This window comes from Crocuta crocuta, unplaced genomic scaffold (genome assembly GCF_008692635.1).
Source record: "Crocuta crocuta isolate KB4526 unplaced genomic scaffold, BGI_CrCroc_1.0 scaffold337, whole genome shotgun sequence".
Classification (NCBI taxonomy): domain Eukaryota; kingdom Metazoa; phylum Chordata; class Mammalia; order Carnivora; family Hyaenidae; genus Crocuta; species Crocuta crocuta.
Window position 1 is genome coordinate 613,917 of NW_027528873.1, and position 18,280 is coordinate 632,196.

Sequence of the window (18,280 nt, forward strand, 5' to 3'; positions counted from 1 at the left end):
ATTCATTCCTTCTGGGTGTCAGATACGGTTCTAGGAAAACTATAGACAGTTTTCCAATTCTAAGATGTCACTGGAGAAAGCATACTGGCCATACTCCAAGAGAGTGTTGGCTTAAGTGTTACTCCCAAAGTAAACTGATCCCATTGTTAGCTATTATTCCCAAAAGAGTGAGGTCAATTCTAAACATGGTACAGTCTCAGAAATGTAGGGGGACAGAGTAGGTTGATTATAATTTCATTTATGTGAGAGTTTTATATTCTCAACAAAGAATCCACCAATTCTAGTTGCAGGCACTTCATGTTTACTGGATCCTATCACTAGATTCCATCAGGCTGGGCCAGTGTTCCCCAAAACACAGCCCACTAGATAAGACCAGTGAAGAAAGAATTCTTTGGATGGATGGATGGATGGATGGATGGATGGATGGATGGATGGATAGGTGGGTGGATGGATGGCAGGGAGGGAGGAAAGAAAAGGGAAAAGAAAAATAAAGAGAAGAATTGCTTGACCAGCTAAATTTGGGTAAATTCATACAACACTCTTCTCTTAAAAATTCACAATGCCCACTGGCATATTAAATAAAGGCTCAGAAAACCTGCAGTAAAGAAAGGCTTATACCTACTTTTAAACTAAAGTTTCCTAAAAGAAGGAAGGCTTTTAGGAAAACAGTACGCTTATACCTACTTTTAAATTAGATTTTCCTAAATGAATTAGATTTCAGGAACCTTATTTCTCTTAAAATTTATTAATATCTACTGGACCAGTGTCTGCACACTTTGTTCCATTTTCACCCAATTTAAAGATGTTCTTATTTCTATCAGTCAGTCCACATAGCGACAACAGAGCAAAATTTCCTCCAGCTAAGATTGCAAGTGCTCAATATAGTCTGAAGGGCCAGTGGTTTTTTGCTTTTCAGATGTTGCAATTTCACTCCTCAACCAGCATGGTAGCACATGTCATGTAGCATCAGGTTCATCTTGTATATGACATAACTGCTCTTGGGCTTTGAAGGCAGGTATGTAAACTACAAACCATGGCAGTTCATGCAGCATTGACCATATTAGGTCTCAAAGTAAGTTCACTGAATTGGGTGTAATTGACTTGAATGCTCTACCATGAACATGCTATTCCTCATCTTTGGGGCTAGTTTGCTACTAAGCAATTACAAAGGCTACCTCTTGTCTTTCCCATAAAAGCTCATTAAAATCACCCAATTACAGAGTGACCATCAAGAACCAAGCTCTGCCCTATGCAGTGTCCACTCCGCCCTCCTCTGGATAAACTCTTTCCCTTGCATTGGCAAAGATAGCCTGGCAGTAGCCTTGCTAATTCTTTCTTGATTCGTCACCCTGAATATTCTCCAAGACCTTGGAGGAGGAGAAAGGGAGAAAAATCAAATAAGAATCAAAAGAAGAGGTGTGCAATAGGCTTTAAAGATACTCTAGAAGAGCTATTCCCAACTCTTGAGAAGATACAGACCCTTACTAACATCCAAATATTTCACACACCTCAGCATGATTGGGGATATGTTTTGAGTACTTGATAACTGAGGAAACATGGAACAAAAAAGTTACACTAAATTCAGTAGTGATTTAAAAACAGTTAGGATGCTTCCCCTGGCAGGACACAGAAATCTAGATTCAACCTGGCTTTAACAAGAAGGATACATATATTTCTTATCTCATACAACAAAAAAGTCCAGAGGAAGGACTGCAGAGAGAGCTGATTCACCAGATCGGTATCGTCATCATGACCCCAGGGCTTTCCTATCATGCAACTCTGTCTTCTCACTGTGAGTTTCATCCCAGACTAGCTGTGGCACTCCAGCTGCCACACTCAGACACACATCTAAGAGTTTTAAAAAATTTCATCTCTTCCTGTAGTTCTCTTATGGAAGGCAAAGTGTCTCCAGAAGCCTCTTGGAAACCTTTCTCTCAAGTTTCATTGGCCTAAATATGTGCATATGCCCGTCTTGGACCAATAATGAGTCCAGAAGAGGATTATATTGAAACAGATCAGGCTCACTGTACAAGCTGGGAGTGAGGTTCATTTCTCTCAGGACCTTGGCTGCAAGGAAAAAGGGTAGGTGCCTGGAGAGCGGAGGAAATCAGGGTTCCTTTATGAAGAGGGGAAGAATACACATCAGGCAAGCAAACAATAGTGCCTGCCTCTTTCTTTTGAGTTTGTAGTTCACTAACATGCATTTGGAAAATAAGAGTGAAAAAATGTGTGGTAGTATTATATACTCGTCTACAAGTAAATGGTTTTATGGACTCTGCCAAAATGATTTCAGGGGCAAGTGCCATAATATTTAACTAGAAATGGCTTAAATAATTGTAGTTTACTTTTCTCACATACTTTTCTCTAAGGTAGATCATTCCAGGCTTGGTTCAGTGGCTCACCAATGTGAGAAATCTGGATCAGCTACTCAGTGATTCCCGTGGCTTTCTCCTCATAGTCACAAAGTCGTTGCTGTTGTTCCACATACCTCACCCCTATAAGACAAAGGAAGGAAAGGGAAGAGAGGAAAGGGGAGGGGAGGAACAGAGAGAGATAGGGAGAACATCTCTCTTCAAAGATTTCTCTTAGTCTAGACTTTTCTTAATTCAGACCTTGAGACAAAGACTTGTGTACAGGTATTTGGTTAGAAAATGTGATTCCCGGGGTGCCTGGGTGACTTAGTCAGTTGAGCATCCGACTTTCGCTTAGGTCATGATCTGGCGGTTCGTGGGTTTGAGCCCCGCGTTGGGCTCTGTGCTGACAGCCAGCTCAGAGCCTGGAGCCTATTTCAGAGTCTGTGTCTCCCTCTCTCTCTGACCCTCCCCTGCTCACACTGTCTCTCTCTCTCTCCTAGAAATAAATAAAGAATATTAAAAAAAAAAAGAAAAAAGAAAATGGGATTCCCTAATAAAGAATAGGAGTCTCAGATATGGGCAGTGAAACAGGAATGGAAGGAAAGCCAGTGCAGGATGCATTACTGATGGGCCACCTCTGTGAGAAACTGGTGCTCAAACCCATTGGGACTTTCTGAGAAGCCTTACAAACTACATCTCATAAGTGTCCATCAAGGAGGTAAAAGGAAAAAGGCTTTATCACCTCTGACCTTCCAGTGGCCAAGTTCTGCCTCACAGGTATTAAGTTTACCCCACACCACCAGGTTATGTTTATATGAGGGCAGAGAACAGAGTTTCCATGGGTTTCCAGGGCTGCAGCACCAGGGAAGCTCCAAAACAGGAAGTAAGAACTATACTGCCTTGGTCCAGGTGAGGTCCTATCAAACTGTGCCTGCACAGATGGGCACTGGCTTACACAGAGCTGGTAACCCCAACAGAGGGGCTACAGGGATTTTGAAGTGGTATGCAAGCAATGTCCAATACAGTTCCTTTTTTCATTAGGGAAGAACATCATTTCCTAAAGTCCTCAGCAGACATCCTCTATGTAATGTCTCATGGTCTCCTCGCCCACGACTGGGTGTCATGCCTACCCATAAATGCAAAGGAAGATATGAATGTGTATGTTTGTCATTTTTATCCTCTAGACTTCAGGTAGGTTTTCCCACCAGCAAGATGCAAGAGGATGGGATATATATTCCTGATTAGTGAAGGTGTTCTTATTAACTCCTTATTAAAATTCTATGCCCAAGGAAAAGTAAGAGGAAAAGAAGAAGGAGGAGGAGGAGGAGAAAAGAAAGAAAGAAAGAAAGAAAGAAAGAAAGAAAGAAAGAAAGAAAGAAAGAAAGAAAGAAAGAAAGAGGAAAGAAGGGGGGAAAAAAGCCACCAGGACGTTAACAGCAGAGACCACTGGCTGTAGCATCTCACATCCACAGTAACAGAATAGTTGGGATAACCTATATCTACTCAAAACAAAGACTGCCATTCCCAGCCTCCTTGACAGACAGGTTGGTCATGTGACTCAGGTCTAGACAATGCAATGAAGCAGATATAACGTGTAACTTCAGAGTAAAAGGCTATTTGGAGCCATAGTGAGGAAGAGGAATAATGGAGAAATGATAACACTTTGTTCTGCTTCTATTTGGTTCCAAGCTGAGTCGGTTGCCTAGATTCCATTTTTGATTCTCACATCAACCTGTGGGGAAGGTAGTATTATCTCTGTTTTACAGTTTAGAAAACTGAAGCTCAAATAGACATCTGAAATTTACTTTAAAGACAAAGAGAGTCATATAAAAGTGGCAAGGTTATTTCCTTTAGTAACTGCCTTGTGTTTCAGCATACTTCCCTCACTCTTCCTCTCTCAGTGGTGTTCTCAAGGTCTTTCCTTTCCCCCAGCCACTCCCATAGCTGTGAACACCACTCACTGGGGAAGCAACTACAAAGACCAAGTACCTCAAAGCAAAAGACAGAGGGGCTGGGGTGCTTATTTTCCCAAGGAGGTTTTTCTACTACTGGAAACAAAGTTAGACCCCACAGGAGAAAGAGGAGGAAGAGCAAGCATGGGACAACTGAGACACATGGGAAGGGAGGGGAAATTTAGTCCTATCTGGAGAGGGGATTGATGGGGTTTTTGTACCTCAGTGACCAGGGAACTGACAGTAAGTTGAATCCTGCTCAGTGTCACTAACCTGAGGGCACTCCCAGGTCTTCCATGCCTCAACAGGCTCGCCATCTACATGAAACCAACCATCTAAGGGGTGCCTGGATAGCTTAATTGGTTAAGCGTCGAACTCTTGATTTCAGCTCATGCCATGATCTCACAGTCATGAGATTAAGCCCTATGTCAGGCTTCATGCTAGGTGTGGAGTCTACTTAAGAGTCATTCATCCTCTTGGGTCGCCTGGGTGGCTCAGTCAGTTAAGCATCTGACTTCAGCTCAGGTCATGATCTCACAGTTCATGGGTTTGAGCCCCGTGTCCGGTGCTGTGCTGACAGCTAACGCGGAGCTTGGAGCCTGGAGCTTCCTTTGGATTCTGTTTCTCCCTCTCTCTCTGACCCTCCCCTGCTCACGTGGTCTCTCTCTCTGTCTCAGAAATAATGTTTTAAAAAACCATTAAAATATTTTTTAAAAGATTCATTCATTCCCTCTCTCTCTCTCCCCATCTCCGTTTCCCCCTCTCCTGCTTGCTGTCCATCTCTCTCAAACAAAACAAAACTAGCCATCTAACAGTTTCAACCCCTTCATGTGGCAGATGGCCATGAGGGAAGGCTCTCCCCTATTCAAAGATGGACTCAAAAGAGCCAATTGAATAGTTCCCTATGAGTCAGGAGAACACTGGGAAAAATGGAAAGAAACAACCAAGTTTGGACATGGAAAGATGCTAAGAGAGACTTCACAGATGAGATAGATCTTTAGTGCAGCACCCCTTAAGAAAGTATGTTCTTGGGGCACCTGGGTGGCTCTGTTGGTTAAGCATCTGACTTTGGCTTAGGTCAGGATCTCACAGTTTGTGAGTTAGAGCCCCACGTCCGGCTCTGTGCTGACAGTCAGAGCCTGGAGCCTGCTTTGGATTCTGTGTCTCCCTCTCTCTCTGTCCCTCCCCCACTTATAATCTCAATTTCAATCAATCACTCTCTCTCTCTCAAAACAAATAAACATTAAAATTTGTTAATTAAAAAAAGAATAGTATGTTCTCAACCATAGACAAATAAAGGAACTTCTCAGCTATGCAGGTATAACAGGGCTGACAAGATCAGCAGAACCATAGGACTCAGGATAGGACCTGAGAAGCCACAATGTATGTGTGACTCCAGACTCCGAGTCCCAATGAGGCTGATACTGTGTTTCCCAGCAGCTGTTGAAGGAGAGCAGTACTTACTGTTCCAAGACATTACAAGGAGAAACTCAGCCCAGCTCATTCCTAGTCCTCCTAGATTGCAAAACTGAGGGGTTATTTATACAGCCAGTGGATGCCAACTCAAAGAAACTTGTCAGTAAAAATAATCACAATTTTACTACATTAGAGTATGTGAAAATATAGTTGAATAGAAAATCGATAAAAAGAAGGTTCAGATATGCATACTAAAAGAACTTCAGCTTCTGCATGTAAAAGCTTAGCCATGGTTATGGAAAGTCAGCTAGGTCCAATTCTAGACAAAACCTGAAATGGTAAGCAAGGGAAACTGCCATCACATAGGAAGCTCTGACTACACCAATAGAAAATCTAACCAGAAAGGACTTAAACAATAATGAAAACAAAATCTCTCACATATCAACAAGTTTCAAAGTTGTGTTCCAAAGTTGGTTATTTAGCAAATCCACAAAGTCCTCAAGGAACCAGATTCCTTCCCTTTTCCAACTCCCACCCTCATCTTATTGACCTTCTCTCTTCCCCCATCCCTACATAGTCCCAAGGAGGCTGCCCTATTCCCACCTGTGAAGTGGTGACATGCCAACATCATCATCCCAAAAGAGAAAAATTGGACACCATTTCCTCCTGTGCAACTCTTTTGAAAAGCAAGGAAAGCTCTTCCCAGAATCCCACCCAGAGCAGACTTCCACTCACTGGCCAGGCTGGGTCACATGCCCACCTTTAAACCCATCCCTGGCAAGCAGATGGAGAGTCTATTATTCATTTAATCAAGCAACCCCTTAGCACTGGGTTAAAAAAAAAATTAAGGTCTGATTAACAAGGAAGATTAGGGGAAATGACTGTTGGCTGGCCAGTGAGCATTTTTTGTCACAGATTTTATGTTGCAAATCAGAAAATAAACAGTAGGATAGTCTACAATTGAGAACAAGGTCGATACCACCAATCAGGGCCACAGAAGAACTTCAAGATATCTGACCTCGTTACTTAGCTGAAATCCATTTTTATACATCTAATAAGTATACCCTATGTTTCAACATATTTAAACAAGTATTTCAGCAAGGCAGTATGGTAGGCTAGGATCAGACAGACCTATGTACCAATCCTGTCCCCATGATGAACATGTACGTAAGTGACATTTGCTGTACCATTCCAAGGTGGCTTCTTTCTCTCATAATCTTGTGTCTATTGTGGAGATTAATAAACAAAGAATCTCAGTGTGTGATAAGTACTATGGAATACAAGGATTGAGATTACCTTTTAAATTATAATCCTAGGATTATAAATGGACTGTCCTGATTTATTTGAAGACTAATCATTGCTAAAATTATCCTACTGAATTTAGCTCTTGAACCTAGGTTGATAAGGGAATCAATCCACTCCACAGCATAGTAAGTACAAATCTAAAAATATTTTTAGCAAAGAACTGCTGCAAGATATATTTGGTTAAAACTATAATAACAAACCAAATTAAGTCCTCATCAGCAGACTAGACATACTGCTTTCTGATACAAGTACGAATTTAGGGGAATTTATTGACATGATTATTGCATTAGCAGAGACATTGTAAATGCTTACCCAGAATAAATAAAGACAGTAAATAAGTACAGAGTAACTTCCAATGTCTTCCCATGTCCATCTATCTACATAACATTCTCACACCGAACTTCATGAAGTTCCATTTTTAACCTCTCACTCCTCACCTCCGAAGCCTACCATTTTCATTGCCCATCTGATAGATTGCCAGCCCCTCATTCAGCCACCTCTGACATCCAGTGATACCATGACCTGGTCCATCTAACCCTTCACCTTTCCCCAGTTCATATGGAGTCCTGCATTCCATCCCTATGCCTGACCCAGTGCACAAACCTCCCCACCTGACCTACCTCCTTCCCTCCCCTCAGTCTATGCAATCCTTCCCATCCTTTCCTGAAGGAAGACAGTCAAGGCCCCTGTTCAAGTAGACTTCTATTAAGATATAGCCCTCAAGGATCCACACAGTCAACCTTCTGCCTCATACCATACTTGTGCCAAGAGGATTAGGATAGCTAAAGGAGGGCTCTTGAGTCAGACAATACCTGAGTTCAAATCTTGGATCCACCACTTACTGGCTCTGTGACTATGGGAAAATCCTGTCTGACATTTTTAGGTCTCAGTTTCCTCATCTTTAAAATGAGGATAATAACAGATTTCTCCACCTAGGCTTACTGAGTATTAAATAAAATAATGCAGATAAAGAGTTTTTGCATCACGGCTCGCCAGGGTGGCTGAGTCGGTTAAGGATTAGACACTTGATTTTGGCTCAGTTCATGATCTCATGGTTCGGGACATAGAGCCCCATGTCAGGCTCTGTGCAAAGGGGAGGGGTGAAAGTGAAGACAGGACATTCCTGCAACCCCAAAACATGAAGGATAAAGTCTAGAGGGGAAGAAAGGACATGAAAACTGGAGCTCCAAAACAGGAAGTGAGGGGAGACCTCAGGCACCAGGCAGAGAAGCACTCGTTCCAGACTGGAGCAGTAGGACTTAAACAGACTCATGTTGAACAATGTCACTATCATGCCATCTCTTCAACTGGATGAAAACACTGGAAGGTACATTCCAACTAAACTTTGAAGTAAATAAGAACAAGGAAGATGTGAGAGACAGAAGCTAGGAAAGTCGACCCAGAAGGAAAGGACCTCCAGAAAGGAGGTCTCCAAGAAGGAGACTAGAAAGGACAGACTTCCTGACATGGGTGACTTAGAGTGAACTTGTGTGGGCATCTGGGAGATGGTTAGGGGGAATCAGTAACAGCTACACAACAAACCAAGTAGTGAGAGACTAGGACAATTTGTGGCAAGTACATGGAAGCAGTCAAAATATACTACTATGCTCAACTGTGAATATGTGCACAGTAATAATGTAAATACTGTTAATTGAACCAAAGAGACTGTAACAGAGCTTCACTGAGAAGGTGGAGGAAAAGCAGACGACATGGGGATGGGGTCAGAGAACCAACTCCTCACCCATCAGCCCAGTAAATAACAGTCTGCACATTTTTTAGAAACATGGAAATGCTCAGAGGTTCTCAAAGAATGGAAAATTCCTATCTTTGGAAGGAGGCTCTTTGGGGATTGTGAAGAGCAGGAGTTTCCTGAGGCAAGAGACTTATCAGTTTTTAGTACTTTCTAATTATTTGTTTACTGAGAGAGCATTCATGCCAATGAGCACTTAGTGGGAGAGGGGCAGAGGGAGGGAAAGAGAGAATCTTAAGCATGCTCCACAATACACAGCCCGATGTGCAGCTCCATCCCAGGACCCTGTACTCATGACCTGAGCCCAAATCAAGAGTCAGATGCTCAATCCACAGAGCCACCCAGGAGCCCCTTTTCTGACTTCTAAAATTAAGTGATGTTATTATTTCAGTAAAATAAAATTTAAATAACAAAAAGAAAAATTGATCAGCATATCCTAAGTCAATGTACTGGTTCCTCATCAACTGAGTGCTAATTCATTTTTTACTTACTGAGGTTTTTCACATTTTATTGATCAGGACCAATCCTAACTAAAGAGCCAACAGAGAGTGAAGGAGTATCATTTCAGAGGTGCTCAGAGGCTCCCTCGACAGTACTGGTAACATTGCCTATCATCGTCCATGACAGCCACACTGACCTGGGTCTCAAGCAGCCCTCCCCTGAAATTCAGTTTTTGAGGCCCTTATTGGCACCTTGATTATTAATGAGCATGTTAGCTCCCAGAAGCAGACAGCAGTTAACAAGACACAGTTTGGGGATGAAAATAGTGACAAGCAAAATGGTGCTAAAGAAACCGGAAAAAGAGCAAGAGCCAACCCCAGCAAGGCCAAATGCGTACTGGTAGACAGAAGTGATAGAATTCAAGACAAAATGGTGACCTCTGACAATTTTGCCAAGAGTTAGCTGCGATCATGTCTGTAAGATACAATCCGCGTGCGTAACTTAGGTTTATAGTATTTTGCTGCCTGTAAAGCTCTTCCCATTCTGTAATCCAGTTGGAGCCTGCTGCGGTGATACCCTAGGACAGCCCCCAGAGATCCTACTTCCTGGTATTTGCATCTTTGTGTAGTCTCTTTCCACACTGTACCAGGCTTCTGTCTTGGTGCCTGTCAGATCATTTGCACAGGGGAAATCAAGACGCCATGTCATGAACAGTCCTTAGGAAGAGGCTCATGTGGTAAGAAACTGAGGGTTTCTGTCAACAGCCCCACGAGTGAACCTGGAAGCAGATCGTCCAATTCCCCCAAGCCTTCACATGACTGCAACCCCAGCAATATCCACATTGTACTCCCTTAAGAGACTCTGAGTCAGAATCATCCAGCTAAGCTGCTCCTGGACTCTTGACCCTCAGAAAACATAGGAGATAATACAAGTTTGTTGTTTTAAGCCACTAGGTTTTGGGAGTAATTGTTACACCAATAGATAAGCAATACCAGGTTTGACAGCCAGACATGGTGGTATTATTATCCCCATTTTGCAGCTGAGAGAATAGAGGGCAAGAGAAGTCAAGTAATTTCTCCAAGCCTCACAGTAACTGGAAGACCTAGATCTTGAATTCCATCAACTTAACCATGAACTTACTCAACAAATATTTCCGTGACTTCAGAATCAATAAAATACTAAGGATTGTTGGTCTTCAGAACATGTAAAGATGATGCTTTAAAGAAACAAAGCCATGAAAATAAACATGCTTAATGTAGCACCTTTTGCTACTGCCGAGTGCCCCACTACTTCCTGCTATTTAGGTTGTGAGCAGAGGTAGGTACAAAAAGAGGAAAAGAGGAAATGTTATTCTTATCCTCGATTGGGGCGTGTTGCCAGAGTCTGGTCTTATCCTCTGCAGCACATAATTTGTGATAAAATTGGCAAGAGAATGTATGCTCCAATAACTTGGCCGATTGCATTAGGCAAACAGAGCCTTAAAGAGTATTATTTATGATAAAAGCTGACCAAGGATTCTTACATCAGAAGAATGGAGGTGGGGGAGCCCCAAAGCATGTGGAGCACCTGAATGCAATAAAACCCAAGGTAGAAGCATACAATGTTGACATTTTTTTACTTTTATTTTAGAACAAAATGTACTTTGTTCTTATAACCATTGGGATTTCTTTTTTTAATTCTAAGAAACATCACTTGCTCACATACAAATCCTCTACTTCCTAAGCTGAGATATTCCAGATATCTATATGTAGCCTCAGTGTCTCCAGAAAGGGCCAGCTCCAAAACTTGGCATTCTCCACAGGGAAGGAGGAGAGTAAGTCAGGGACTCATCAAATTGTCAGTATCTAATGAATATCAATGGACAGACACAGTTTTGGAATCTTGAAGACCTATGACTATCCCTTGCTTTTCCCCCTCAGCTTCCCGAGGGGAGAGGAGACCTAAGAGGAGTCCAAAATATTCAGTAGAAGTAGCCCTATTCTTTAAGGCAATGGTCAAGAGCTGACCCCACGGTCAATAAAAGTTTGTCCATTTATAAAGTTTCTGGCCCATAGTTTAAGGGGAGATTCCCCCCAAAATAGAGCATCTCAGAACCAGTATTTTGTGTGTGGTTCTGGGGTTATTAAATTATTTTAGTGTGTCTCATTCCAATGAGTTCCTAATACACTCAGAATAAAACCTAAACTCCTTATGGAGCCTAGAAGGCCCTGAATAATAGGCACTGCCAACCTTATCCAGCCTTTCCTTATACTTTCCCAGGGTCATGGCCAGGTTTCAGCCATCCTGGCTCCTTACATCCTTCAGGTACCCTCAGTCAATTCTCCGGTTGGTGGTATTTCCTGCTTCTACTTTATCACCCCTTTATCAGGCGGGGTCTTTCTTGTGTTCAGGCTCCTGACCACCCAGTATAAATGCAACCTCCTCCCCTCAGCCCATCTCATCACCTTGATTCACTTTTACTCACTTAACACTATCAGAAAGTAACTTATTTAATAAAATCATATTATTGGACCAGTTGTTGAGCAGTTTCTACATGCCAAGCACTGTTTGAAGGGCTTCTATTGTATTAACTCATTTGTTTCCCATTTAAAAAACAAAAAACAAAAAAACTATTATGCCCACTACAGGATGAGGAAACCAGGACACAGGTTAAGAGCCTTGCCTGAAGTGATGCAACTACTTGATGGTGGAACCTGGAATCAGCCCAAGAATTTGTTTCTTGTTTTTTGTCCGTCCTTCTCTGGGTTTAAGCTCTATGGGAGGAGGACCGTTGCAGGTCTTACTCACTGCTGTATCCCAGCACAGTGCCTAGCACATAGTAGGTGGTCAATAAATAGTCTTTTACTTACTGAATGAATAATATTTCAAAGCGCTCTCCCTGCTCTCACCCTTCCATTTTCTGGGATATCGGTGTAGATGTTAGGCAGTCTAATAATTTGCGCCAAATCGGTGAGTCACGTGATCTCTGCTCCGCCCAGAGACCCCCAGCTGAGGTAAGGCGGTTTGAAGTATCAAAAAGTCTCCTTACCTGGGTGTGCTCATGGTGTTGAGACAGAAGGGTCCTTCAGCCCAGTCAAGCACACTCTACCAGCTGGATGCTGCAAACGTGATGATGTCGCAGGCGCTCCAGGCATCTGGAACCCGCTTAAGTCCGCTTTCTCATTGTTTCGCGGTGGAAGCCGCGCCCTCCTGGGCCATTTTGGTTTCGAGGGACACTTGGAGTTTTAAGAAAATTCAAGACGAGTGGGTTGGGCTGGTTTCTGGAGGAAAGCTCCTAGAGCAATTACCAGATAATGTCTTAATAGGACCGGAGCCCGGGGTCCTTTTGGGCACTGTAGAGATACGAGATAGGTCTCTGAAAACAGGAACAAGGTAAAAAGCAGGGATGCCAAATATTACACTATTTTTGGTAATAAAAATTTGAAGTTTATGATTTAACCAAGGTGCCTTGTCTCCCAAGATCAATTTATTATCTTCACTGTTGGTTGTCAACGCTCACGGGTGAGCTGGATTAAAGCTCCCGTAAACACCTGAGTGTCGTCGCGCTCACACTCCGCGCAGCGAGCCGGCGCGGCGCGGAGGGTCCCCGAGAATGGCACCTAGAACTTTGCTCAGTTACGCTCTGGAATCCCAGGGGGCCGCGGTAAGCCTCCAGGGCTGGCGTCCTGCGAGTACCCAGCACCTCCGCGGATCCGGACGCAGGGTGACTCTCCTGGCCTCTTTGAAAACAGGCCCCGCGCGAGCCGCGTGGCACGCTTCCTCTTGGCCTCCACCCCACAACCGCGCTCTCCAAGTCACCATGTGCACGCACTCTTCTCCGCACTCGGCCGTCGTTCAGTCTCGGAGGCCTCAGAGCAGAGACCTTCTGCCCACCAGAGAGGAGGAGGTGGGGGCTGGAGGGCGGCAGAGCGCTGACGCCAGACAGGTGGGTGCGGGCCTGAGAGCCCAGGATTTCCGCGTTTGGCTCCACCAGGCTGCACCTGGGATCTTCCCCGCAGCTGCAGGCGTGGAAAGGCCTGTTGTAAAAGTTTAAGTCGGAGCAGAAAGAAACCATAGAGCGTCTTCTTTGCGCTCCAAGTTGTGCAGACACTGGCCATTGAAAGATGAGTACCTTTGCCTTCGAGGAGTTCGCAGGCTGGTGAACTGCACGGGCTGCGACAGGGCTCCACGCGAGGCTGGGGAGGAGGGCAGGAGCTACAGCGGGTGTGAGACTGAGAGCACAGAAGTCTTAGCCCAGCAAGGCGATCAAAGACGTTTCCCCAGACGAGATGAAGACCTGAAAGAGACTCGAAGTCCGGAAAGGAGTTGGTTGAAAGGAGAGCGGAAATAGTTCCTATAGAGAGGAAGGCACGCCTCGGACCCTGCGGCGGCCGGGGGAGAGGGAGCCGGACTAAAAATGGATAGGGTCGTGACCTCCGAGGCCTCTCCTTCACTTCTACACGAACTGGGAAGGTTCGCCGGCAGCACCCCGGCTGCTCTGCTGTCCAGATACCTAGCGTAGGCCCGCACGCGGCAGGTTTTGAGTACCTGCGCTGCGTAAAGGTACGCGTACGTACCTTTGCGTACGTGCGCGGATTCTCTAAGGCAAACGCCTCAGCTGCAAGGCCGCATCCCAGGGAGGTCTTCAGCTTTGGGGAGTGGCCTGGCGGCCGGAGGCTCGAGCTTCAGGCTGCGGGTAAAGCAGTGCGCGCATTTAGGAAACCTTTGTCCTAAGACCTGTTCCAGCGGTGACCAAAGCTGCTGGCTCTCCCCACGGGCCACCTCTCCAGGACGTCTGCCCGTGGTCTAGGTCTGGCGGGAAAGCCGAACCTTGAGGGATGGTGCAGAAGGTAGAGGCATGGGCTGGGGACAGCACCGTGAAAGGCTCCAGGATGACGGGGAACTCCCGCGCAGGGCCCAGAACTACCGGGTCTTGAATAAACCCGTAGCCAAGCAGCACTGTGTAAGGGTTGTAAGCGACTCTGCGGTTCGCCTTGGAGACGCTCGGATGCCAGGCGGGGAAGGCACGGCCTTCAACCCTGGGTTCCCTCTCAGCAGCGCGGAGTTCAAGTCTCAAAGCCAAGATGCGCAGGGCTCCCTCCAGGGTCAGTGCAGCCTGACCCAGGCAGCTTGGGGCCCCGAACCCTGGGAAGTCCTGTGGCGCCCTGCCCACAAACTGCCACCCCACCATTGCTTGCCCTTTGTACTAACCCGGTCAGGAGTTTTTGGAATACCAGCTAGGATGGAGTATGAGATGTTTAGAGAGTAGCGCAGATCAGAGGTGGAGGAGGAAATTTGAGGAACTGAGGAAGGGCGCGCCTGCCCCGAGTTGCCTCGGGGCAACCAGAATGAGTTGGCCTGAAGGCTGAGAAGAGAGAGTCTACGACCTTGCTCCTGGATCCCTTCCACGAGCAGTTTCCTAGAGGCTGGTTTGCATTAGTCCATTAACTCTGGGTGTGAGTTTGGTGTACCCCGAGGGCTCCAGAGTGAGTTGGTAGGTCTCCACCAGACGCCATAACTCTCTGCAGATACGAGCACTTCTGTCATTCTTTCATCAAACTGTTGAGATCACCCAGTGGAACTGGAACTGCCTGGCTCTTAGACCTCCCATCCCTGGCAGGCTCTGAGTGCAGCGCTTAGTCCACAGGCTAGTCTGACCTGGGTAGGGGTTGCCTGAGACCCTTGGAATCACTCTGCGGACTGAGCTGAAAAGCGCCTCCACTTCCTGGTACGTCAAGCTAAGTGAAACTTCTTGCAGAGAAAACAGGGTTGGAGGGCAGGATGGAAACCTGGGGCTGTGCTGAGAGGAATGTAAAGACTGTGCACCTGCTCACAAGTCCAGGCGGAGGTGGCAGAGGTGCGCAAGTGGCGCGAGGTCTATTGTCAGGGAAGCCAGGTCTCAGACCAGGCTTAAGTGGAACAAACCCGCGCGGAAAGATCAGTCCTCCAGTGAGGTTTATCTGCATGGCAAATTTCGATGGCTCCCATCGTCTAGTGGAGGGGTTCACCTTTGGCTTGCACTACCATCTAAACTTTAGACCTGGCCCGATGTGGGGTGGAAAACAAATTAGAGGCTTTCAAATCCCATACACGCAGCAGCATCATTCCCCACTGGAAGTCATCACTCAGCCCTTCTCAACCTCAGTTTCCTAATCTGCAAAAGGGGCATAGCGCCCACTTCTCTGAAGAGTGCGTTCAGGATGAGAAATACCACGGATCTAATTATAGGAAGGAGACATAAAAAGCCTTCGCCTGAAATTTGATGCACTACATGCTAAAGAAAGCCCCTCTGTCTCTACCTCCTCATTTTCTGCTTACCTCCCCAACCCCCAAACCCTCCAAGCCTCCGGAGCTGTGCGCGTTTCTGGTCGTTCCTCCCGAGAGAGGCTGGTGCAAAAGCCAATAAGCCTGGAACACACGCAGGTCCTGCTGGGCCTGGGACAATGGTTTCCATTTAATAAATATTTCCCCCAAGGGCATTTCACATTGGGCAGGCAATTATTCAAAGGAAACAGGCATGCAGGTTGGCTCTGCGGGTTATTTCGTCCTTTTTACCCGAAGAATGCTCATCTGACGCAAGAAACGAGTCTCGAATTCTCCCTGGGTGAAAGAGGTGCCCAGGGACAAATCGACCCTGGGGGCGAATACAGCCTGAGACTCCATTTTAGGGCCTCTGCAGAAGGGGCAAGGGCAAAGCCCCCACGCCCCGCCGGGAACAGGCCCAGCCTCCAGGCTGTCCTTCCGGTTTGGACAGATGTGGAGGGGAGATTGTAGGTTCTGAAAACACGAAATAATAATATCGTGAATAGGAATAATGATGGAAATCCTATTCCCGGCCTCTCCATAAAAGTGAAGAGAGGATCTCCGGGCTCTTCAAGACTCACCCACCAGGATTTGAAAACTGCACTGCCAGACAGGAGGCCTTCCAGCAAAGGGTTAGAACGCACCGCTGTGCCGGACCAGGACCCAGCGCTTCGCCCAGGCACTGCGGGCTGGGGCAGGGGTGGAAGCGAAGGCGGAGGGACACCCCGTGAGAACGCAGCCAAGGACCCCAAGGATATGGTTAGAAAAGTTTATTTCGCTTTTTAACCTGAGTTTGATATATTCTTTTTCTTTTCCGAGGATCTTTGACAACAGGGGAAAGTGCTGCCCTTGCATTTCCTGGCAAGGCTGTCCTATTTATCAACACGCGCTCTCGGCTCACTCCCTTTGCTGCCCTCCTCCCTAGGTCTTTGTATTTGAAGCCCTAATTCTCCTTTGCACGACCGGCCGGGAATGGAAACCAGCGCGAAGAGTTTTATTTGTTGCCAGTGCCAGAAACAATGTGGAATCCGAGTCCCCAGTCCTGAGCTGGCCGCTCCGTTCTCTCCCTCTCTCTGTCTTTCCCTCACACCTCTCCCCGCCCCCACTAGTCGCGCTCTTGCTTTCCTTGCGGGCGCGTTGGCAGGTGCGCCCCCTCGCCTCCTCTGCTGCTGATTGGCGCCCAGGTTGGGGAGTCACCGCCCCGCGCTTATGTCAGAGTGCGTGCTGTCCGGGCCCACCTCGCCTTTGAACTTCGCCGCTTTTGGCTCCCGTTCACCAGCCTCCCCGCATTCTCAGCCAGGTGCTGTGCTAGGCGAGGTAGCTCCGGGAAAGCCACGGGAGGGGGGAGGGAACCACAGCGGTAGACACAGGACAGAAGAGAACCAGAGAAGGCGAAGGTGGAGAGGGGGAGAAGGAGGAGCTTCCTGCCCTCGCCAGCAAATTACCTGGCCACTTAATCCCAGAGACTCCGGTACTTGGGCCCCAGCCTCCGGTGCCGGCAGCCCCCCGGCTGGCTGCCCTCTCCTCCCCCGCCCATCCTGAACTCCTTCGCCCCCCGGGGCCTGCCTGGGTGCCGGGACTGGCATGATCAGCTGAACTTTGCGGTGTTAGCGCTTCTTTCTGGCTTCCCCTCAGCGGTGCGGAGGCGAGGGGAGCGCAGAAAACCGGCTCAGGACGGACAAACCGCAGACAGACAACCGCGCCCAGGCTCGCCTGCACAGCCCCTACACTCCCCACCCCCACCCGCCTAGCCTCCGGGACCATGTCAAAACCTTCAGACCACATCAAGCGACCCATGAACGCCTTCATGGTATGGTCCCGAGGCCAGCGGCGCAAGATGGCCCAGGAAAACCCCAAGATGCACAACTCAGAGATCAGCAAACGCCTAGGCGCTGAATGGAAGCTTCTGTCCGAGGCAGAGAAGCGGCCGTACATCGATGAGGCCAAGAGGCTACGCGCCCAGCACATGAAGGAACATCCTGACTACAAGTATCGGCCGCGGCGCAAGCCCAAGAACCTGCTTAAGAAGGACAGGTATGTCTTCCCCTTGCCCTACCTGGGCGACACGGACCCGCTCAAGGCGGCGGGCCTGCCCGTGGGGGCCTCCGACGGCCTCCTGAGTGCGCCCGAGAAAGCCCGGGCCTTCTTGCCGCCAGCCTCGGCGCCTTACTCCCTGCTGGACCCCGCGCAGTTTAGCTCAAGCGCCATCCAGAAGATGGGTGAAGTGCCCCACACCTTGGCCACCGGCGCACTGCCCTACGCATCCACCCTGGGCTACCAGAACGGCGCCTTCGGCAGCCTCAGCTGCCCCAGCCAACACACGCACACGCACCCGTCCCCCACCAACCCGGGCTACGTGGTGCCCTGTAACTGTACCGCCTGGTCTGCCTCCACCCTGCAGCCCCCCGTCGCCTACATCCTCTTCCCGGGCATGACCAAGACTGGCATAGACCCTTATTCGTCAGCCCATGCCACGGCCATGTAACCCCCAGCCTAGCCCGCCAAACCCGGAGGGTGGCCTGGAAGCGGGATCTGCACCCTGTCCTCTGCGCCTAGCCCGGGCCTCAGACGCCTCTGGGTTAGCCGTGCTGCTGCCCGCTACCCTACCCCAGACTCTGCCTCTCTTCCAAGGGGATGGTAGGGGCGTTCTCCCGGAACTAAGGCGCAGACAGGTGCCAGAAACTTGCGAACATATGACAGCTACACAGCTGCCCCTACCCCGACCGTCCCAAAACAAATCTCTGACTGTACCCCCTTTGGAAAAAAAAAAAAAAAAAAAA

The 18,280-nt window shown here is 47.5% G+C and overlaps 1 protein-coding gene across 1 annotated transcript; it reads left to right on the plus strand.

The window, feature by feature from the left end:
• The first annotated feature begins 16,935 nt into the window (after positions 1–16,935).
• SOX14 (SRY-box transcription factor 14) lies at positions 16,936–18,248 on the plus strand. The gene has a single exon (XM_077756640.1). The coding sequence runs from the start codon at positions 17,263–17,265 to the stop codon at positions 17,983–17,985; it is 723 nt and encodes a 240-aa protein (XP_077612766.1). The 5' UTR covers positions 16,936–17,262; the 3' UTR covers positions 17,986–18,248.
• Positions 18,249–18,280: the final 32 nt, after the last annotated feature.